At 32.8% G+C, this 25277-nt stretch overlaps 2 protein-coding genes across 3 annotated transcripts in view; both read right to left on the bottom strand.

Annotated features, from left to right (window-relative positions):
• LOC127854964 (uncharacterized) overlaps positions 1-25277 on the bottom strand; it is a 222834-nt gene that overhangs the window by 50080 nt on the left and 147477 nt on the right. The window lies entirely within an intron of this gene.
• On the bottom strand, positions 516-13823 carry LOC127854963 (biogenesis of lysosome-related organelles complex 1 subunit 5-like). The gene is made up of 5 exons (XM_052390159.1): positions 13795-13823; positions 11389-11471; positions 10568-10697; positions 3085-3140; positions 516-949 (listed from the first exon to the last, which is right to left on the bottom strand). The coding sequence occupies exons 1-5, from the start codon at positions 13814-13816 to the stop codon at positions 773-775; spliced, it is 468 nt and encodes a 155-aa protein (XP_052246119.1). The 5' UTR covers positions 13817-13823; the 3' UTR covers positions 516-772.

The following is a 25277-nucleotide window of genomic DNA, read 5'->3' as shown; positions in this document are numbered from 1 at the left end:
CCAAGCTAATCTGGGATGACACTCAATGCACATGCATTAAGCCCATTTTTCTCAGAACAAGGCTACTATATAAACAAGACATTAGTCTCATCTGATGTGAACAAATAAACACTACATGTACATGTACAACGTGTCCTATGACAGATAAGTCATTGTTCAACTTTGCATGTGTGGGAAACTTACCGAGTTAAAAGTTCTAGTAAAATCGGCACAACTGCAAGGTACATGAAGCTCATCAGATAATGATTTATAACAGTATTGTAACTTGCAAAAGTGCATTATTTTTGATTGAAAAGTTTAAACCTTTTAAAACTTGTACAAGTGTTATAAACAAAATGTTCACATCCACATTGAATAAATTAAATCTGAATAAATTAAATCCTCGCCCTGAAAAAAACTTGGTACAGACTAATCAGGGATGACACTTAATGCTTTTATTGAACGTTTTGTTAAATGGAAGAAAATCCAGTTTTAATGGAAAGAGTCGTCCCTGATTAGCCTGTGGGTCTGCACATGCAATAAGCCCTGTTTTCACATGAGTTAAAGTCATTTGGTGCTTAAAATTATATCAATGTATTTAAGCAGTTAAAAACAATGCAAACATGGGAATATACCTAACAAGTTCTATGGTACATCAACCAAACACTTAATCATCCACAAATAAATTCAACAATTGTTATGCACACCTTTTAAAACTGATCTGGAATGATTAAGTCACCATAGAGGACTGAAATAAGACACATTTTTCATAACGACAAATAAGAGTTCACATTTATGATAATAGATACTCTAATTCAAGCTTCTTTTCCAACTCTGCGTATTTGTCTGTCAGTTTTTTCATCCCTTCGTCCATTTCTTTGTCCACCAGGGCACTTTTCTCAAACTGCTGCTGCATGAACGTGTCCCAGGCCTCTCGGCGACGCCCCCTTTCTAGTTCCAGCACTCCGACCTGAGAAAACAAGAATAGCTGTGAAACTGATCTAGCCTGGCTTTGGAAATACATGGCTTAATACCTGTGCATTATAAAGTGTTGTCCCACATTAGCTGGTGCAGTTCATCACATACTATTCAGGGACAACACTTTCCGCTCTTATGAATGTTTGTGTGTTAAGGAAGTCTCAATGAAAATCAGGTTGATGTCGTCCCTGATTAGCCTGTGCGGATGTAACAGGCTAATCTGGGACTACACTAAGCACATATGCATTAAGCACCTTTGTCCCACAGAGTGACTCGATTGATGCATCCCCCCATAATGCACCTTCATAGCTTGTAAGCTTGGGGAAAAAAATTGTGCAATTACTCTATGAAAGATCAATGGACCCAAACAATCTTGCATGGTTGACCGACACATAAAAACATGAAAATGTGGCTCTATAACTCTATAAATTTTCAACTGACAGAAAATACCTGACAAGTAAGACCCTTTGGAAGGAAATTTCATTCAAATTGGATTATAAATTCCAGAGATATTGCACAGACATGAAAATGTTCTGTATCTAATGCCAGATAATTAACTCTAGGAAAAATAACTCTACCACAATGACCTGACAATCTGCAAAAGAGCCCGTATAGGACTCCATATATGGATGGTGCATATAAAATGTAATCAAAGTCAGATAGTACATGGAAGTGTCTGAGATAATAACTGCAAATGTAGTCCCGATGCTAAACAAACATGGAGTATGACTGTTCACATTTTGTAATTAAAATGCACGCCTTTTTGGGACGCATAATAAAAATGAATGTTTACACATACTGTAGAATACTTTAGCAATCAGGCTGTGTCTCAATTTCAAAATCAAGAGTACATTGTACCCCTGTGTCTGAATTTCAAAATCAAGAGTACCCCTGTGTCTCAATTTCAAAATCAAGAGTACCCCTGCGTCTGAATTTCAAACTCAAGGGTACCCCTGTGTCTGAATTTCAAAATCAAGGGTACCCCTGTGTCTCAATTTTCAACTCCGGAACAGCACCCCTGTACCTTAATTTCAAATTTTATCTGAATGTGCTTCTCCAACTATAACTTAAATTATAGGACACATCAAATAAAGAGAAAAATAAAACATATTGCTGAATGCTGCATATAAATTTCATGTAGAAAAAGGGGATATTTTTAATATCCCATACACCATCAGTTACTAACGTTGTTAGGATTATTTCTAAACAAGAGCTGTCAGAGGACAGCGCGGTCGACTATTCAAGTGCTTGACAGTATAACGAAAGCCATCATGGAGAAATTGTTCATATTCAATAATTTATTAGACGATTTTTCAAAAATATTAAAAAAGGAAAAAAAAAATTGTTGGGGGGGTATTCTAAGTATAAAAGGGGCAATAATTCTGTCAAAATGATTGATACAGTTGTCTGCTCTTGTTTTAAGGTTGGGGTCATGATGGTAAACAAGTATGCAAAATATGAAAGCAATATGTCAAGGGACACAGGAAATATTTGGGGTAGTACGAAAACTTTAACATAGATTTATCAATAATATGCATATTCTAAGTATTTAAGGGGCAATACTTCTGTCAAAATGCTTGATACAGTTGTCTGCTCTTGTTTATTGGCTGCGGTCAGGTGGGTAAACAAGTATGCAAAATATGAAAGCAATATGTCAAGGGACATTGGAAATATTTGGGGTAGTACGCAAACGTTAACATAGATTTATCAATAATATGCATACTCTAAGTATAAAAGGGGCAATAATTCTGTACAAATGCTTGACACAGTTGTCTGCTCTTGTTTATAGGTTGGGGTCAGGATGGTTAACAAGTATGCAAATATGAAAGCAATATGTCAAGGTACATTGGAAATATTTGGGGTAGTACGCAAACTTTAACATTTGCACGCTAACGCTAACGCCGACGCCGGGGTGAGTAGGATAGCTCCTCTATATATATCTCATATATAATAGTCGAGCTAAAAAACGACTTGATTACTCGGGGTGTATAGAAAATACACCATGGGCAAGTGACCACTCTAAGCCAACCAGATTAGGCCATTTTTGTAGGAGGTGAGATACACATGTAGTGCATTTTAAAAACCAGATTAAGACGGCAATAATAATTGTTTGAAATAAAAACTTACATCTACGTTGTTTTCTTTTTCCTCTATTTTCTTGCATACTTCTGTTGCCACTGAAACTGTAACATAAACTGTGTATATCATATATGTATTATATAATGAAATTCCACATAATGTAAAATAATATTAAGTAATAATAATAAGTATTAGAAGGAATTTAATGAGAACATTTGTTCTTTGCTAAAAAGTGGTAACATATTGGAATAATGTTATTAAATAATTTTTAATCTTTTAACAAAAATGTCATAAAATGTATATACAAACAAAACTGCAATAATTTGAAAATTGTAAAATGCTTAAAATATCATGAAAAAATGAAGTAAAATTGTTTCCCTTTGCTGGGATTCAAACTCACGTTCTTAAAATCTCATAAACCTTGAAAATCAATGAAAATTGTGTACAATTTAATATTTCGAATAGAAAAGTTAACACATAGAAAATCAATGTTCCTTATGGCAATAGCCAATATTTAAACACTAGATGTGGTCTGGTAACAAAGATTTAACAAGATACAAAATTCTCTATTTTTATTTTTTGTGGGAAAATATTTTCAGCACATGTTCAAGTACAAAGTAAGTTTTCGTTTGTCGTATGAATATATATCATTGTGGGATATAAAATCTGAATATATTGTGCCACAAAAGAATAAATACATCATTTTGTATCCTGTTAAATCTATGTTACCATACCTCATCTAGCATGACATTTTGGCTACTGCTGAAAGGAACACTGATTTTGTATGGATAAACTTTATTTTTATGAAATATTTTGCGGAATATTGGTTGATTTTGAGTAATTATGTTACTTTAAAAGCAAAATACATGTAGTACTATCTACCACTTGGCCTTTCAGCTTTTAGACCTTAACAGCACATTTAAAACGTTTTTATATGAAGCTTTTGCATGTGTTGGGTGAATTTTTCAGGTGCTTAATAAATTTACACTGCCTGATTTAATTCAATTCAATGGCTTCAATAGTAGTCTTTATTCTAGAATGTAGATAATATACGCAATTACTGCTTTGTTGCTTCAGTACCTTATATTGGATTGTGTTCTTTTGTTATGTCTGCCCGTTGTTTGTATGTTACATAACAATACTGTTTAAAACATTCCTATAAATTAGCATATGTACCATTACAACTGAAATATAATGTACCTTATGTTTGTTAGGGCTTTTATCAAATGAAGCACTGTATTATGTTTAGTACTTCAAATGATATGCGTATCAATTTTGTGTATTTTCGTACGTTTATCTGATAATATAAACGTGTTAGAGTTTTTATCAAATTTAACACTGTATTATTTATAGTACTTCAAATGATATGCGTATCACTTTTGTTTATTTTCGTACGTTTAAATAATAATTTAAACGTGTAGTCGGCGTTTACAATCGAAATCAAGATATGTAGTATCATTATTACATGTATAAAAATTTTAATAGTTTATGTCATTAGCTCTACTATGTTAATTGTTATGAACACATAAAAGGAAAATAATTTCTTATAAGAACTCTCAGTGTTATACATTTAGATCTTAAAAATCAAACCATTTAGATGCATTAAAAACTTGTATACATCTTTATTAATAAAATAATACGAAAATAATTTTTTTCTTAACATACAATTTCGCAAAATAAATCTTAAATCAACATGTTTCTGATTTGCATATGTTTGTTAATACTTGTAATATTTAGCCAAGCCAGTTGTTTATTGTTGTTTTTTTCTCTCTCATTTTTGTGATTTTTTTTCACTACTATGGAATACTCATCGTTTTGTATTCCTCCTTTTTGTTTTCTATTTTTGTTTGTTATATGAATATATTATATCTTATAATAGAAAGCAAGTGGACATATTTTAAAATAGAAACCAACTGGACAATCACACACAAACTATCATTTACATCACCAATCACCTCTTTAAATGATTAAACTATGCACTTTGAATGTAAAAGGGCTAAACAATAAATACAAACGTATAAAAATCCTCAAATGGTTAGATGAAAAAAAAAATAGTATATGCCTATTACAAGAAAGTCACTTGACAAATACTTTAACACAAACCTTAAAAGATGAATGGGACGGAGACATATATCTCAGTGGACAACATACTAATAAACAAGGCATTGCCTTTCTGATTAAAAACAATATAGGGATCACAGTCGATAACTTTAACGAAATAATAATTGGCAGACTAGCAAGTATAGATATCAAAATACATGAAACACAATTAACGTTAATCAACGTCTACGGTCCTAACATAGATGATTCCACATTTTACGAAACATTACAATCCTTTATAATTGACAACCAAGATAAAAATATTATAATCGGTGGTGATTTCAATACTGCCCTGAACCCATTATTAGATAAAAAGCAGGGAAACCTTTATACTCATCCTAAAAATAGAAACATTTTGAATAACATAATTGAAAACTACAATATGATAGATATCTGGCGTACAGTATATCCAAACGAAAGCAAATTCACCTGGCACTCAAACACAAAACCAACAATATTTTGTAGATTAGACCATTTTTTAATATCTGAATCTCTTTGCAATATTATTGACACATGTAACATAAAACCAGGATTTATGACTGACCATTCTCTAGTTGAACTTAAATTGCACAATATACAACCTGAAAGAGACCCAGGATACTTTAAAATTAACAATAGCATCTTATTGGATACACAATATCAAACACAAATAAAACAGGAAATATTAAATACAGTTCAAAATAATAAAGATGCAAACCCAAACACCTTTTGGGAAGTAATTAAAGGAAATATACGTAACACAACAATCAGATACACATCATTTAAACAAAAAGAAACACACAAACTTGAAACTGAAACCATCAAAACCATTGAAACACTTGAAAAACAATTGCATCAAACAAACACAAATGATACCACCGACATTGAAAATGAAATAATATTAAAAAAACAAATATTAGGTAGAATCTATCATACACGTCTCAATGGAATAATACTAAGGGCACATGCACAGCATGTTGAACACAATGAAAAAAATACAAAATACTTCGCAAACATTGAAAAACGTAGAAGTAAACAAAAAACTGTACACAAATTAGTAGTCAATGGCAAAGATATAACAAACAAAACTCAAATAATAGAAGAACAACGTTTATTTTTCGAAACCCTCTATAAACGAAAACATGTTGAAAATAACACCCTTTTTAAAAATACACATCACGCTTTAAATGAAGTGGAAAAATTATTGTGTGACGGATTACTTAATGAATATGAATGTGGAATAGCACTAAAAGAAATGAAAAATAACAAAAGTCCAGGATCTGATTGCATCACAATCGAATTTTATAAAATATTCTGGAATGATATTAAAACACATTTAATCAATTCACTTAACTATTCATTTAACAACGAAAACTTAACTATGCTACAAAAACAAGGTATAATATCACTCATTCCAAAACCCGGAAAAAACTTAGAATCCTTAACAAACTGGCGCCCGATTAGTTTACTAAACAATGATTATAAAATTGCAACTAAAAGTATAGCAAAACAGAATTAAAAAAATATTACCATAAATCATTTCAAAATCTCAATCTGGTTTCATAAAAGGACGTTACATTGGTGAAAACGTTCGTCTTATCCAAGAATGCATAAACTATTTCAACAATTAAAAACAATCCTGGTCTGATATTCTTTGCAGACTTTGAAAAGGAATTCGATTCGCTTGATCATTCATTTATGTTCTCTTGCTTAAAAAATATGAACTTTGGTGAAAGTCTCATTCAATGGGTCAAACTATTCTATACCGATATTAACAGTATAATTATTAACAATGGCTTCTTTTCAAACAGTTTTAACATCGAACGAGGGGTTCGACCAGGATGTCCACTCTCATCATCGCTATTTATTATTTGCATCGAGTATTTATCACATCACATCCAATCAAATAAACACATAAAATACATATCACTAGAACCTGATGAAGATATCAAACAGTCCCTATTTGCTGACGATGCAACTTATATTTTAAACGACAATTACGATTCCTTCCATAACCTAATAGAGTCACTAACCCTTTAAGGAATGACATCGGGTCTTAAACTAAACAAAAGTAAATGCACTGTGTTACGAGTAGGTAAACTAAAACAAAGTAATGTCCTATATAAAAAAGAAATGAAATTTAATTGGACATCCGATGAAGCCACAACGTTAGGAATTACTTTCACAAATAATGAAAAGGATACAGTTCTTAAAAACATACTACCTAAATTACAGAATTTTAAAAACTGCTTAAAATCATGGCATCACCGTAAACATACACTTATCGGAAAAAACACAGTATTGAAAACGTTTGCACTTCCTAAATTAATTTATGTATTAACTGTTCTCCCAAATCCACCAAAGGATGTTATTAACGATATAAAATCAGCAATGTTTAATTTCATATGGGACGGTAAGCCTGATAAAATAAAACGAAATCAGTTAATTCAATCTGTAGAAAATGGAGGTATCCAATTAACGAACATTGACTCATTCTTGAATGCAATCAAATGCAGCTAGGTAAAAAGATACCTAGATAATACCAATTCGAGTAAATGGAAATTATTCTACCAGAAAATCCTAAAAAAATATGGTGACTCCTTACTCTTTGAATGTAACATCAGCAATACTATCGTACATGAAATTGCAAACGAAAACATATTTCTGTCTGATGTTCTATCAGCATGGAGTGATGTCACTCATAACCTAGAAACCGAAACCAGCAGTAAAACTATTTTATGGAACAATAAAGACATAACTTCAAACAATAAGACGTTTTCTATAAAGATTGGTTTGAACGAAGCATTAAATATGTCGACCAATTATATGACTACAGAATTAAGGATTTCTACTCTTTTGATGATATATGCTACATATACGGAATACCTTCAAATAATTTTCTGAAGTACTACACACTAATCAAAAGCATACCCATGCATATTAAATCTGAAATCAATACAAATAATACACGATGTACTCAAACAACATTCGTAGAAAACATACTTGGAAGAAAAAACAAAACGAATAAAATATTTTACACACTACAAATTAAAAACCCTACAGAAAACTCCAAAACCCAAAATAAATGGCAAGTCCTTTTTGGAGAACATGAACTCAATTGGAAACACATATTTACCATGCCATATAAAGCAACTATTGAAAGCACACTGAGAAATTTTCAATATAAATACATCCATAGAATTATAGCTACAAATAAATATCTCTTCAAATGCAAATTTACTAACTCAAATCTGTGTGATTTCTGCGGTGAAAACATCTAAACAATAGAACATCTTTTTTGGGAGTGCAAACACATCCAGCCTATTTGGAATCAATTAGTATCTTTTCTTGAACAACAGCAACTAAACGTTAAACTATCTTTCTTAAATGTAAGTTTCGGAATTTACTCATTGAAATCAATAGACTGTAATAATATTGTGAATTTTATTCTTATATTGATGAAATATTTTATCCTTAACATGAAATACAAAAAACAAGTACCAAATTTTAATTGTTTTGTCCATAGTCTTAAACTAAAAATCCAGATTGAGAAAGAAATAGCCCTCAGTAATGACACATTACAAATCTTTGAACAAAAATGGAATGGGGATTAAATTCTCATAATGTTTGTCCACTTATATACATTTCACTCTAATGTTAGTTTATCTTTCTAAAATATTTTTTTTTCAATCTTATAAGATCATTGTGAATATACAACAAAACACACAAGTCCAGTATGCTTTCTTCCGACTTTATACAACTCATCATTTTTCATAACTCTTCTTCTGTTGTTCTTTTTTCTCTTTAAAAAAATATATATATTATCATATCTTGTATAACATGTCTGAACGTTTTTGCTTTGTACAATCACTATGTGGTATGATCATATACATGTATACAGTGTATGTATTATATTGAATAAAAAAAATAAAAAATAAAAAAAACATTTAAAACCATATGTGAGAAGAGATAAAGTTGTCCAAATAATTGATGAAAAGCCTTACAAATACTTTACAATGATACATCTTTCTATTAATAATCACCAAAAAGCCATTTGTATTTTTAAATAATCTTTGTTTTCTCTTTAGTTTGCTTAGCTTGTCTGAATATGTTTTTAGTGTATAACATAATTAGGTTCTGGAGTCTATGAAAATGGTCATTTTGCCAATCTATGACCTAGTCCATTTAAACTAAATATACTTAATATTATTTATTAGAAGACCCAAAATAGTGTTAAAAAAACAAACCTTGGAAATGCGCAAGGAGAATAGCTTTGGTTTTATTTTACTTTTGTTCTTTTAACCCATTCAGCCTATTGTTGTTATGAAACCCTCACTTAAATACAATAACAACTGAAACTGTCATGCAACTCTGAATCTTTATAAAATATTTCTCATTGCTTTACAGGGACTTGTTGAAAGATTTTCATATTTTTTAAAAATGTCAGTCAGTATTTATATTATTTTGAAAAGTCTTACTACAAATAATAGTAAAAAAGAATCAAAAAATTATTGCTGTCAACAGGATTTGAACCCCAGACCTCATGAAGCAAAAGCTAGTGTGCTACCATCATGAAACACATACTTTAAAATGTATCTGCAAATTATTATGGATACGTTTTATCAATTTTATTGAGAAAAGCGTTACAAACGCTTTATTATTTGAACAATTTCAAATTATCAATTAATGAACCAGTATTTTAAATATTTTCTTAGTCAGGAGTGTTATTTCTCTGTTTTTAAACTTACTTTATACATTGTTTTTGAATATATGACCTTGTAAGACTGCTATTTTACCAAACAGTGTCAAGCCTTGTTCTGGGAAAAATGGGCTTAATGCATGTGTGTTACGTGTTGTCCCAGATTATAGGCCTTTATTTTATGCTTTTCGGTGGTTTATAGAGGAATATCAGTGAATTAAAACTCATAATTTCACTGTTTCAACCAGTGAAAATTATCAGTGAAAATTATTGATAATTTTCATTGTTAACTGTGAAATGACGTCATTTCTTTCGACAAAATGACGTCATTATCCCAGTGAAATTCTTTAGTTAAACTCGTTAACAATGTATATATAATGTGAAAAAAACATTAAATTAAAAAGAAAATTTGTTGGATTTGGTGGAATATCGATTTTAATTCACTCTTGATCATAGAAAATAAACATTTTCACTTGTGGCTGCGCCACTCGTGAAAATATTATTTTCTATGATCACTCGGGAATTAAAATCGATAATCCACCGAATCCAACAAATATCCTCTATGTCTTCACAAGCTTATCAGGGACAACACTTTCTGCCTAAATTGGATTTTCATTTAAAGACACCTTCTTTTCAACAAAACACTACATAAAAGAGGAAAGTATTGTCCCTAATTAGCCCTTGCAGACTTGCATATCTGGATGGACTAATGCAGCAAGCCCAGACTTCCCACAATGAGGGTACGATAAGTACTTTTGGCCTGAATATTGGCTAGAAATGTGTCCAGGGCTGTAGCAGTCTCCACCAAGTATTTGTCCTTCACATCGGCTACACATGACTGTATCTTTTTCAAGCATTCTGTCTCATGGTTTCCTCTCTTCTCCTGTAAAATTGATTTTTTCAAAATGCTTAATTATCATTTTATGCAAACAAAAACAACATCCAAAAAGGTTAAAACAGGTCCCTCCTTTGAACATCGACAGACTGAACTTGATGTCTAATGTAACTAAACAAAATCTTCTCAAATACATTGTTATGTTGGTAACTGCAATAATGTTTGTAACAATAATTCAAATTAAAATGTGTTACAATCACATAATTAACTTCATAAAGAAACATCTGAACCCATAGAAATATGAATTTCTTTACAATAAAAAAAACACAAAACAATTAGCATTTAAATTAGTATTGAGATGACTTGCCCTTAAACAAAACAAAAGTGAGCCGAGACAGATATGCTAAAAAACCTACATATGTAACATTCTGTAAAACTTGTTCTTAGTGTAGTTTTATGTTGCTGTTCAGGGGTTTTTCTCACTTCATTGGGAAGAGGCCCTAGCCTATGGATTTTTGGACGAAATTGCCAATTTTGGGAAGAATTCTTGCTAAAATTGCTGCTTTGGGAAATGAAAAAGCTGGTGTAAGTTAGGATTTTGGGGAAAACTGCATGATTTTAAAGAAATTTTCAATTGGGAAGGGGCCTTTAATAGGCCCCTGTTATATAAGGCTGAAAACCCCTGTTGTTTTTTCAGTAAATATAACATTAAACTACAAGGTTGAAATAATTTAAGTACCTCAAATTTCTTGATGAATGCTTTTAGATGGCCCTGAAGTATGGGTCTGTGGTCAAACAGGCGAGCATGGACCTCCAAAATATCTGCGTTAAACACAAGATAATTCATGCATGTGCATAAAGTGTCATCCCAGATTAGCCTGTGCAGTCTGCACAGGCTATTCAGGGAGACACTTTCCTATTTTATGGAATTTTTTGTAATATAGGAATCTCTTTTTAAAGAAAAACCAGTTTAAGTGGAAAGTGTTGTCTCTGATTAGTCTGATATGCGGACTGCACAAGCTAATCTGGAATGACATTTTACGCACATGCATTTAGCCCAGATTTCTCACAATCATAACAAATTGACAGCTTCAAAGTTATTGTTTTTCTTATTGTTCCTGCATTCAAGCAAATTGAATATATACTGGTTAATAAGAATGTCACATGATTTTTAAATACTTCAAGATTTTCATCTTATTAATGGATTTGATTTGGCCAATTATAAAGACAGCTATTTACAAGATGTTTAGACAGTACACATTATTCATGGGTCCAATAGTTATATTTAAGTTAAAGCTGAATTTAAAAGAAATGCTGCTTGTGCTATTTTTTCACCAGTTTTGGCAACTGGGGCCATTTGGAATGTGAATGTGAAGACTTGGTGGGAACAACTAAATTGTGTATATGACTCGTTTCCGCGGATATGACTGAAAAGTGCGGATATGAACAGACAATGTCTTTTTAAATGTATTTTCCTTTATTTTTGTTATATGAAAATTGTTCTGTCACAAAATAACACGTCGCTCATGTGTAATGTTACGATTGAATGAATTTAAAAGCGTTTTTCATTGGCATTTTAATTTTGGTGACTCCAAATTCATATCCGAGAATATGAACGACCAGTCAGACCACCGCTTTTATTAAATTGCTCTATTTTGAGGCAGTCTTAACATATTTATCACATTTTGTGAAATTTTAATTCAATAGTGATTTGTTCATAACAAAACTGCAACGCATAAATATTTCCTATTTTCTTTCATAGTCGCACATTTCGTTCACATCCGTGGATATGAGTCATATACGCATTTTAGACGGACCGATATCCATTTGAATACAACTGCACAATTTTTGTCACGTTTAGTAAGATCATATCATATGCAGAACTACCCACAGCAAAGGCTTTCTTTCAGAAAGTTTATTAACGACTCATGATACTCTACTGAACAGCCACATATGCTTCTCATATTTCAGGGCTCAACATTAACGGTTGTCCGATTGCCCCTGGCAAGTAAAAGTTGGGTCCGGGCAAGTTATTTTATAATCTAGTTGTTCGCCCGGGCAAGTGCAAAAAAGAACTAAGAAAAACGTGTGTTTCTGTGGTTAAATAGTACAAATAATCACAAACGATTTGCCTAATGCACGAATTTACCTCGGCGATTGTTGTTTGCGGAAGTTCGAACTAACTAAGCATGGTGCGCTTGCATTTCCAAACTTATTTTTAGAAACACCGTAAATGGCTTGGGATTCCAAACATCGGCTTTCAAATGCTATTGTGTCTATCTTTTTCAATACTATTCAGTTACAAATAACATCGTTGGTTTTTTCAGTCACGAAGAAAACGACTATAATTATAACTATATAAAAACAACAACAAATAGCTTCGGTACATACATATTTCATATTTTGCGACATACATTTTCAACAATCTTTTAATTTACGTCAATTGACATTTTTGTTACGGTTCACATGTTCAATGTTGTTTACAGAACTGTTAGCAGACGAGAAATGTCTAGTTTATTTAGCTTCAGCTTTACAAGTAACTTTAAGTCTGATAAATCCAATAAACAATGCACAGAAAAAAATCATCCGAAAGTGCCAAAAAGTGCGAATTCAAACGAAAACGCAACTTTTTACCATAATGGAAAAGTGAGTTTGAATGGTTGAGATATGATGAATCGTTAGGAGCAATGTTTAATAATCAAATATTGGCACAAATCTACATTTAGACTTAAATTATACTTTAATTACTGTAATAATTTTGTTAAATGTGCAAAAATAAAAAAAGGTTTTGTGGTGTATCATTTTGATCTTTATTAAAACATATGAGGTTTACAGTTAATGGTTTACAGTTAATGTGATATTTCATGTTTTGGCAAGTGGCTTTACGTTCAGGGCAAGTAGATTTTCTAAGTACTTGCCCGGCAGGGCAAGTTGGTTTTTACGTTAATGTTGAGTCCTGTATTTATTTGACGAAAGTGAGATTAAATCATATTAATAATTGGTCGCGAAAACATAATGCAGTTGGTGCATTTCATGAGATGTACGAATACCTTACATACTAAAATTAGCCAAACAAACAAAGTGAACGAGCACTTTTCATAAATAGACCTCACAGGCTATGACACTTTAATTTAATGACACTAGCCTTTAATAATCTGATCATTCATTTTTGTTTGTTTTCTTCCTGGATATCGCATAAAATCCAAACGAAAGCTCACATGCTTATCGGCGCACAGGCTAAACGCCACTATAATAGTGTTGTTGTTTTTTAATTTAGATGTGCATTGGTGCCATCTCCTGTTCTTAGCTCAACTACTTCACATCGGCTGCTCCTCTTTGGGTGGAAATGCAAAACTATTTAGTGGATCGGCCGTAAACCAATGTTTTTGTAATTGCTGAAACTTGCATATCGGGGTATTTTGAAATCACGTGGATCGGTAACTATTTTCTTATAAGGACCGCTTTTGCGCAATATAGACAGCACGTGTAAAATATTGACATAGGACGTAACAACCTCCGCGCAGAGATTTTCTGGAACCAGCATAGCTGGGATCATATCCCAGCCTTAATAACCAACCACGTTTAACTTACCTGACATTGACTGGACCGACGAATCCCTTAAGCCTACTTGCAAACACAAGGAATTGTATGAAAACATGGTCAACCATAACCTTCAAAATATAGTTGAAATCCCCACTAGAAACTTGAACATGCTTGACCTTTTTCTAACCAATCTGCCATCAGCGATTTTTACCGTAAAAACTTTACCAAGTCTTGCCATTTCCGACCACGAAATAGTTTTTCATGAAATACAAATCAACCAGGGTCGTAAACTCCAACCTAAAAGAAAAATACCACTTTACACGCGCGCTAATTGGTCACAGCTGAAGCAAGATATTGACCAATTTCGCATGGAGTTCATTGGTACCAATTATACAAACCCCGACACTGCCTGGACGGACTTCAAAGTTAAACTTAACTATTTATGTGAAACCCATATCCCGACAAAACTGACATTTTTTTGCTCGCCTCTTCAACTTAAAAAAAATAATCCGTAGACCAACAGATCAATTTGGAGTGGCCTTATATCAAATTAATCTGAAACAATGATTCGGTCGCTTTGGTCTTCACCAGTTTGTTACAATAAACAGAAAATTATTATGACAAAGTTATAATCAGTTATTGTAAAGTTATCAAATAAGAATATGTAGCATGATATGATTAAAACATTATTGAACATATGAATGTGAAAAATTAAAATAATATCATACTCATTCAATCTCATGTCAAACAAAAAGTAATAAAATTATAACAAAACAAAGAAAATACGAGAAATTATTAAAAAAAACTGTTCCGCTTTAATATAATGCATCTGTTACTTAGAGCTGGGTGCGAATGCACGCAGGGTATGGCAATATTTTGATAACGGATGGCACTTTGATAGCAGAGAAAAAACAATTCACACAAGAAAGATAAATTCCTCGTTTTCCAACGTATATCTTTACTATTAGTTTTGGAGACACGCTAGATCACCGGTGGAGTTGATAAATTGTACACCCTTTTTGTATTGCGAAGAAATATTTCGATTAAGAATATTATATTTTTCTACAAAAAATAATAGAAAATTACATCGAAAATCAACATAATCTGAACAATCAGTACACGTTTTAACAAAATAAAAATACTAGACATATTGCAATAAAGTGTTTGCTATTCCGGCATGAAAAGTATAAATCACTGTGCTTCAAATACTGAAATTTTGAAAGTATTCGCTGGGATATAAACAAAGACATGTAGCATGTTTTAATAGGTGATATAGGTGATATTCATGATTGTTCCGTCAAAAGGATTTAATTCAAAAAGTCCGATAAAGTTAGACAGTTTATCTCTAATATCCACGGACAGCTTCATCCCTATCCTATGGTATGTTATGTATGTTGGTGAAAACTACAATAAACAAAACAAAACAAAAAACATTATAAAACATGTCTTCAAAAATATAAGGCAATGTTCGGAATCTACACTGTTTGACTAGAAACGATGACTTTTGGCAATATAACATGCTATCAGAAAAGCTGAACAGATAAAGAACACACTGTACAATCCTCATAATGAGAGCAGAGTTTGGACAGAGTGAAACTCAAATGAAATTACATAAACAAGTGGAAGTGCAGAATCCGATTCAAAACCTTAAACTTGTTCCAGTACTTTAAGCTTAAGTAATAAATCAGAAAAAATACCCACAACATAGATCCTTTCCTAAACAGTTGAAAAAGAACATAAAACATTGGTAGCAGACAGGCACACCGTTAAAAAACACTATGTCGTCATACGGTGATTCCGCATTCTATTTTTGGGATAACTAGCTGCAGCGTGGGAATCTTTAAGCATTCACCCTGACTTGCCCTTTGTAAGTGTCCAATAATATTCAAATAAAATTTTCCGCGGCTAGGTACGAATGAATACACTTCATTTATTCCATTGGCTGATTTGAGTATAACACCAGAACATTGGAAACATATCCGCGTCTTTGTAACACTGTTTTACTGCATGAAACAATTTTATCTCTAATGAAAAGGCTCAATAGATAGAACAGTTTTACAATCAATTTTCGACATAAATACAGTTTGTGCGTTCACCTTTTATTTTCAGAGAATTACCAGCGCAAAAACGTTTATACTTAAGGCTATATTCTCATATTTAGTACTTACTTGCATTGCATTTCAACCCGCGAGGTTTCGGGTCAATTCGCGGCCAGTGTGTGAAAGTCAGAGTTTATATACAGTTCATCACCGGAGTTCGCAGAAGGGGTTGCGATCTTTTCATTGAAGGAAAAAAATGGAATCTATGCTATTTTTGTCTGATGGAGTAAATAGTTCGTTTAGTCGCTTTGTCGATATATCAATATTTTAGGCACAGCTGTTGCTTTAGTCGTGTACAGTTGGCGTAAACAAGCCGTCGTTTCAGCAGCAGAATTGTTACCTAACTTTAATGCATTGCATTCTAATCCGCAAGGTATCAAGGTCAGTTTGCGGTCAGTTGCAGAAATCTTTATATAAACGCCGTCTCGTAAACTGTGTGCACTTGAAGTCTGTTTTGATCAGAAAGATACTAAATAAAGATATTCGGCGATATTATTGTGGTATGTCAATCATCGATTTTTAATATGTTTTCAACATTTGCATGATAAGGACCAATTTTGATAAAATTAATTCGAAATATTTATCCATTTAGACCAGTTTATTAAGCATGAGCACAATAATTCACTATTCTATAATTATGCAATTAAATAAGATTCGAGTATTGCCGGCTGACCTATATGCACTCGTTTATTTTCACGTTTCTTGTGTTTTTCTATTCTGTAAATATAGATATCTGAGTAACAATATCACATAAAGCAAAATAAGCCAAGAAATCTGGCGCAACACCCCGTAAGTGATTTGCTTGTGATGTAGCTAAGAACTGCGCAGAAAAACGGCATCCGCTACTTTTTATCTCATAGAGATAACTTTTGATCGTTCATAAACATCAACCACAATCAACGCCGTATATCTTTTTTAAAGATATTTCTTGTTTCAGTTAACCCCTTGTTTGGTTGTTCTCCTTTGTTACTCTGTCCATGATATATATTGTATGTCAGCTTTTTCTTTCGTGCTGCCTGCCTATATTTTTTTCAGTTGAGTGGTAGCGGGCACTAGGGTTCTAGTAAAAGCAAGTACTAAAGAAGCAAATAGGTTGTAAATTGGACATGTTCACCATTTTTTGACAGATTTAGACATTCCCACGTCAGTAAGAACCTAGTGCTCAGCTTACTGCCAATGCCTGCTTTGTTGCTTGTTTGTTTTTGCCCTAACGTCTTATGTTCCTTATGATGATTGAAATCAGCTATATCTATGTGCTTAAATGTTTTATTTTCTTGTGTGCTTGAAAATGTTTTAAACATGTATATATGTGCTATGTAGTTGTTATTCTAGCTTTAATATGCCTTTACACATGTATTTATGTCAATGCCTGCTTTGTTGTTTGTTTGTTTTTTGCACTGTTTGTCTTATGTTCCTTATTATACTTTAAATCAGTCATATCTATGTGCTTAAATGTTTCGTTTCTTGTGTGCTTTAAAATGTTTTAAACATGTTTACATGTGCTATGTAGTTGTTATTCATGTGCTTTAATATGCTTTTAAGCATGTTTTATTTGCTATACTTGCTTTAATAGCTTAAATTTATAATAGGTCTGCTATGCTTTGTTTTAAGTGTTTAAATGTGTATAACGTATGTGTTAATATTGAACCATGCAAGATAACTTTAATGTAGTTTTATGTATCTTGCCCCTTGTCTTATATGTATGTGTTTGTAACATGCAAAATATTATGCTCTTAATTTACATTTGAACTTAATTTGTGTTTTATGTGATTTAACTATGTCTTTGTACTTTAAATGCTTATTTAATTTGTTTAATCTTTCTTTTAGCTTATTTATACTTGTTATGCTATATACATCTGTTTGTCGGGAAATAGTTCGTGAGCTTATGTTTATTGTTGTTCATATCCGACGTAAAATAAAGATTCTCGTCGCCCATTCTCAATAACATGATACCATTCATGTACTCGAAGTCGGCGAGCTTTACTATAAATCGTGCAACGAATATGTAATATATAGGCGCTTTACAGTTTACATCACCCTAAATAGAAACTAAGTGTAACTAGTTTTTTTAAGGTGCATAACAAAACATTATCAATATTTAAACATAAATTTGTCATTTTGACAGGTTCTTTACTTTTGTTAGTCAACAGTTTCATGTTTAAGCGCACGCATTACTTTTATTGAACAATGCACACCTATAAAAATGGTATGATTTTAATTCGCAATTGATAATGTTCATAGCCTAAAAAATACAAAAGGAGAAAATGTTTGTTTGTGCTACAAGCATATGAAATACGGTTTGTCTGTAAATCAGAAAAAAGTTTCATTACATTACATTAGTAAGGAACAGTTCATTTCTTTAATACATTAATAGATACATATTTAAACTGTGAAATACATACGTACTGACCATGTTCCCTGTAAAATTAAAACAAGAATCTTGAAAAAATGCAAAGAAACGCAATTACTATATGTTTGTTCCCTCGAATTACGAATTTTGACTTTTAATTGGAAGGTTCGTTACTCTTAATCTGAACTTAAGTCTTACATTTACATGCTTATAAACCTAAATGTAATTTAGATTAAGTAATAAACCATTGAAATTCTGTTAAAAAAAATCGTATTGTGAAATGCGCGCTCTTTTAATTCTATAATGTACTCGTTTGAAAGGTTTGTTATGTCAGGTTCGTTACCGGGTTTATCAAATACATACAAATAGGCCATATTTGGAAGAAGGGTGAGACTTTGTTTTGCATTACGTATTACGTCATCAATGAGAACTATATATTTGTTATTCCAATTTTCGGAACTGGACATACCGAGCGTTAAACTGATACTAGATTTGCACACTCTAAAATAAAGAAAAGACAAGTAAATTCCCCTACAAGCTGGACATTATTTACGTTATTGATAACGCACTTAAAGGTTTTTAGATGGGTATGTATATTTTTTTCCTACTAGTCATGCTTTACTGGTATATACACGTAACAGGATGAGTTCTTTTATTTAGTGCGATGAGTTATCATTTTCTGTTTGAAACAAGCCTATAAAAACGAGTAATTGTATAATAGAAACACATAAGATTTTGTAATTATATTTATTGATGGTTTTTAATTCATGTTGATTATTATGTTTGTTTTTCATAAAACAAGTGTCCTGTGTACTGCAAATGACATGAAGTTTCGTATTATCTACCATGCTGTACTTTATATGACCGTCTTTTCCATATACTCATTATAAGTATTAAGGATATGTGGATAATAAAGCACAAACATATAGTACTACATGTAAATGGGGGAACACACCCTCATATATTGGCGGTAAACCTCATTCGTTTTCTTATTTCCTTCCAATGTGTAAGCTCACTTTAACAGGCCTAGTTTTTCCCCGCGGATCATATTACAAGCTTCATGTTTACAGCACGCAGCGGTTACATGTTATAAAACTGCAACTTAATCGTATGTTAAAACCCACTTAAAAATGCAATAATAAATGTCAATGCCTCAATGGCATTGTGGAAAAGTATAACGTACTTGAGCACGGCCTACGTGCATGTTAGCGCTGAAACATGACAGTGCGCCCTTAGTTTTCAAACAAACATTTGAATACGCAATGTATCCTGCAACCTTAAACATCGCCCGGGAATCGCGGTCTGATACAATCAATATCCCAGCCAAGCCTGCTCTACATTAAGATATTTTGCATACCAGCAGGCTGAATATAGTGTCTTAATTATCCATGACAGCAGGATGATAATTATCGAATGTGTAGAGTTTGCAACGACTAACCAAGAGAGTATTAACAGTTAAGAACAAACAGTTGCATGTCATGGTGGTCTGATGTGTCATTATACAATAATATTTAATACGTATTTCTTCCGACCATATTATTTTCCTGCCATTGTACATGTTTTGCAAAACGCATTGTATTATACATCAAGCCATTTCGGAAAACTATTTGTATGATCAAGAATAAGGAACATTCATGAACAACAGGCTTTACATTGTAGTTAAGATCTTGTATCCTGTTACTTGTAAGCGCCTATGAGTCATAGTGTGGTGTTTTTCAGTAGCTATGTGAATCACATTATATACATGTTAACTTGTATAAACAGCCATTGTATTCAAGGAGGTCATGGTTGTATTGATTGCTGAGTATTTGCTAGGAGAGGCTTCTTTAGTTACAGGCGCGATTATATCAACTGATTATTTAAGTCTATGATAGTTTCCATATGATCATTTTCGTCGTCATTTTAAAGCTTTCAGGTAATGCGATCATTTTAAGTGTGGCAGTTAGAGCAGGTATAAATGCTAAATTTGTCAATGCGTATTTTGCTCAAAATCATGATTTGGGTTTACGACTGAAAACTTCACGTACCATTGCCTTCGATACGTTTATGTAAGGCAAACGTAAAATAGTGTTACGACTTCAACCTTTTGGTAATTCATGACACGTAAGAAATTTTGTAAAGATAACGTATTGACTGTGTTCTTATTTTCTTAACGTAATGTTCAACACATGAATTTGCGGGGTACAGAATTCGCGCTATTTTGATTGCCGATGTGCTCTTGCGGTCTTTATCTAACCCAGTCCATGTGAAAAAAGCTACTTATTTTGAACCAGAACACTCGTTTAAATTAAAGCCTATGTTACTTGTTCATTGTACATGTATACACGTCAGTTCTAATGTTTAGCGGTCCACTTCTCCAACTATGTTCAATTGAGGTCGTGATATTGAACATAATCAGCAGCAGCATCAGCAGCAGCAGAAACATCAGCAGCAGCAGCATCATCATCAGCAGCAGCATCCACATCGTCGTCATCATCATTTTCATTTGATACTTCACGTCTCTGAGATATATGTGGTTCCATTACCTGAAATACAATAATGTTCTGTGAACAGCAGTATTTGGCATACGTACGTGTTTTTTTTGTTGTTCGTTTGCGAACAACTAAGGTTAAGAGAAAGTGTTGCAAGTCGGTCTGCTCATAACTACGCTAAGAACGATAACCACCGCATCTGCCTATGCACACTGATTAGTCTGATTATACTTCACCACTGGTACACTGCAGACAGTGAGTGTGAGTATGTAATGTTTAAAACTTGTGCGACGACATTGGCCAGTTTGTCATTGAAATATATACATATTGGCTGCGTTCAGGGAAAACGGGGCTTAATGCATGTCAAATAAAAGTGAACAACTTCATTTATATTTGACCGTACGATTATTAAACCTTTAACATAACATATTTTTCTAAATCTTAAACTTGTAAAAATTCCAAAGTATGTATGTATATAATGTTCAAATACCCGTTATAATATAAAAATGAAGCTTGAACTCTGGTATATATTATTGGGACGCATTGGCCATGGCATGTATTACTAATATGTATTTGTATATTGTTGAAGATCGTGTATCTTTAACATGATGAACGGGAGGGCTTGTGCGCATGATATTTCGTTTATGTTAATACACCCAATATTTATAAGAACTTGTGGTTAACATGCCGTTTCCAAGACGAAAGGCGGGAGCAAGAATGCGAGTAACGAAGGCTCTTGAAAAGAAGAGACAGGATTTTAAAAAGTTGCGAGCAAAACACTTTGAACTGAAAAGAAATACAATACCGAAATGAGAGCAATATCTATCGATACCTAGACCACCATTATGTCACCAAAAACTTAAACAAAGTATCATCTCAAAGATATGAATTCTGCTTGTAAGATACCGCAAAAAGTTAAACGTAAGCTACTCCTTGGAAAAACAGTATTAAGCGAAATTAGAGCACGCAGAAAAAATAAGTCCAAGTCGTCAAGTAGATCGCTGTCGATTCGACTTCGGAAAAAATACCGACTCATAAGAATATTCAGTCAGAACACAGGCATGAGCCGCCAACGTATAGCATTTACCTCAGCATGTAAGGTAAGAAGGCGACGAAAAATTGAAAAGTACCGAACATCGGTGATATAATTCATGTCCGGAGATGACAACTCTAGACAGAACCCGGGAAAGAAAGACAAACTCAAGTGCACAATGCACAGGTGAAACCCATCAGACAAGAACTCTCGACGACTACCTGAAAAACCTAAATAGAAAATGTATCGGTGAAAATGCAGATGTAAAACTATCTTTGGCTTCGTTTTGTCGAATCAGACCAATCTACATCAGACTAACGTCTTTTACAAAGTAGTAGTTGTCTTTGTACAAAACACCAAAATCTTGCTTGATGTTTAAAAGCATTGAAGTCTTCTTGATTAGATATTCCATTCAATCCTGAAACATGAATCAAAGAGTAAACCGTGAGAATGAACATACCAGGCAAATTGAAATATGGTCAGTGGAAACGCGTTACGGTGGATGATAAAGGCAGAACAAGGATGATGACAAAAATCGTTGACATTGAACTGTCAAAAGAAACTTTTGTCCCAACATTTGAAAAACAAGTTGAAGAGTTTGTTACTCATGTAGAAAGAGTGCGTAAAAAGTATAATGAAATAAGAACACTACAAGAAAATCTGGGAGCCAATAATGTACTTCTTCAAATTGACTTTGCAGAAAATTATACCTGTAGAAGTGTTGACGAGGTTCAGTCTGCATATTGGTCTCAGTCTACAGTAACGCTGCATCATATTGTTTATTATTACAGGGGAAAAGAACATAAATGCAAAACAACTAAAAAACTTAACACTCTCACGCGTGGCATTTGTTGCTCTCTGTTATCGAAGTGCCATCTTTTATCAAAGTATCACCATACTCAGCATGAATGGGCAATATACTTTACTGTATGATTGATATAAACGTAGTCTGTACGGCACTAGATAAGTAAATGTTTAACCGATATCAATGCGTTTTGTTTGCTAGCAGGTCGTTAAATTACGGTAATTAGTCAATTAGAAAAAAATCTAGAAGCTTTAAGTGCTACAGTATTTAGAAACAGGGCTTTAATGTTGAACGCATTGCATGCACACGGCAAATATGCTCAGCCTAAGAACACTGAAGTATTCTCAAAACAAGAAAATAAATATAAGGAAAGAAAATACAAGACAAGAAAATACAATACAAGACAATACATGACGAGACGAGATTAGACCAGACAGTTTATTTAGATTTTTACATTGGGCATCATCTAAGCACACCAAAATCTATCATACATTTAGTCACGTTAAATCCATTTCAGATTTTATATGACTAATACAATTCTTACAAACACAGTTTCACATAAACACATAAATCAGAGATATAGTTTTGTGAAAAACAGAAATCAACGATCATGCTATGCAAATTAATAAAAATCGTTGCATAAACTTTTTTCCACGATATTCTCTTACAGTTCCAGTCACTATCATGGACCAGCAATTGTACAGGAACATTCTGTTCGTCGATGATGTAATTCACAGCGTTTGGTCGACCCTGCAGCGTGGTGACGTAGAAGCTTGCTCAGATCCCCTGAATTTTCGGACGTTATTCGTTCAGAAGAGACGAGTTGCTCGTCTTGCAAACATGTAAAATACGGCACGCTGAAGTTGAATATTTGAAAAATAAAGAAGTGAAACTCCAGCTGCTGGAGCAGTATTGAATTTTCATTAAAAACAATTAGTTGGTCCTTTATTTAAGGCAAGTGACCGATTGCCCAAACAGTACAAAACAGCACAATACAGCACAATACAAACCAACATAAACAAAAAATATGAATAAAGCTGGAGTCACCGCCTTGGAACGGTCAATGCAAAGCATTGGGGGTTTAAACCTGGTTATAGAGCGCTCAACCTCACACGTTGCCCAGCAATATTCATAATACATTTAAGTGTAAATGGAATTTAACGTCATAGCATTGTAACTCAAATTAAACAATAATAAAAGGGAATTAAAACGCATTCAATTTAATTACTATTTAAATACTCAATTGCATTGAAGATACAAGAGTAACAGAATTACAACTTTTTGACGAACGATAAAATAAAACTATTAACCATTGTCAACTACATTCCTTCTTTATAGAAAAGATTTGAGAATATAGAATCATAGAGTTAATATCTCAGATAATCATCGCGCAAATACAGGAAGAAGCAGCAATAATGGGTGTAAAAATTCCATATTACATAGCTTGGTTGTTTATGTGACTGCTAAACAAATTAAAAATAATTAAATCAAACAAGAAACGCCTAACAGAGAGAAAATATAAATAAAATGGAACGTTATAAACACAATGACCTATGCATGTAGATAACAACTGGGAAAGTCGGTCGTATGACGTCACAAAAATCCATAATGGCATAATGACGTGAACAAATTCCAAGGGCAGTACTAAATAAAAATATTAATGGGGCTGTGCTACTAATAAAACAAGTTTAGGCTATTTAATATTAAGAAGCAAATTAATAAAAATGGTAATTCCATTAAAGCGACATTATTGGAATCAAACAGTATATAGGTGTTTTGACAACTGAAGACAGAAATGATTTGATGTACGATTTGAGTCCAAATGTAGTTTACATGCAGATTTGTTCATACGACACAATGACACAATTTTATTCAACAGTGAAAAATGCAGCCATGAAACGATTAAACAAACACATACTGATAATGCGTATTAAAGGAGCGTGCCGGCGGTATTTCCGCTAAGATGTATGTACCAAAACTATGGACATCCCGTCTTCGTAAGCAGATAAATATCTCTAAACAATGTTATATTGATAAAATCGTTAAAGGGATCTTTTCATGGTTTGGTAAATTCACAAAATTGAAAAAAGTTGTTTCAGATTCGCCACTTTTCGTTTTAGTTATGATATTTGTGAGGAAATAGTATTACTGAACATTTACCATGGTCTAATATAGCCAATATGCATCTTTTAACGATTTAAAAACCTAAAAATTATAAAGCGTTGCAACGCGAAACGATTAAATAATTTGGAGAGTTCTGTTGTTGTCGTTAGATTTTGTGAACCTACGAAGATTGCTCATAAAATGCATAAAACACATTAACCAAT

This window comes from Dreissena polymorpha, chromosome 13, assembly GCF_020536995.1.
Source record: "Dreissena polymorpha isolate Duluth1 chromosome 13, UMN_Dpol_1.0, whole genome shotgun sequence".
NCBI classification, from domain to species: Eukaryota; Metazoa; Mollusca; class Bivalvia; order Myida; family Dreissenidae; genus Dreissena; species Dreissena polymorpha.
Note: the sequence above shows the minus strand (reverse complement) of the source record. Positions and strands in the feature narration are given on the sequence as shown.

What these genes read in the sequence shown, in the direction of transcription:
- LOC127854963 (XM_052390159.1), bottom strand. Translation starts at nt 13,816, where the DNA reads ATGAATGATCAGATTATTAAAG. An exon ending in CATTCATCAAGAAATTTGAG is followed by an intron (nt 10,698 to 11,388) that starts GTACTTAAATTA and finishes TCAATTTTACAG; the next exon opens with GAGAAGAGAGGAAACCATGA. An exon ending in AGCCAATATTCAGGCCAAAA is followed by an intron (nt 3,141 to 10,567) that starts GTACTTATCGTA and finishes TTTATGTTACAG; the next exon opens with TTTCAGTGGCAACAGAAGTA.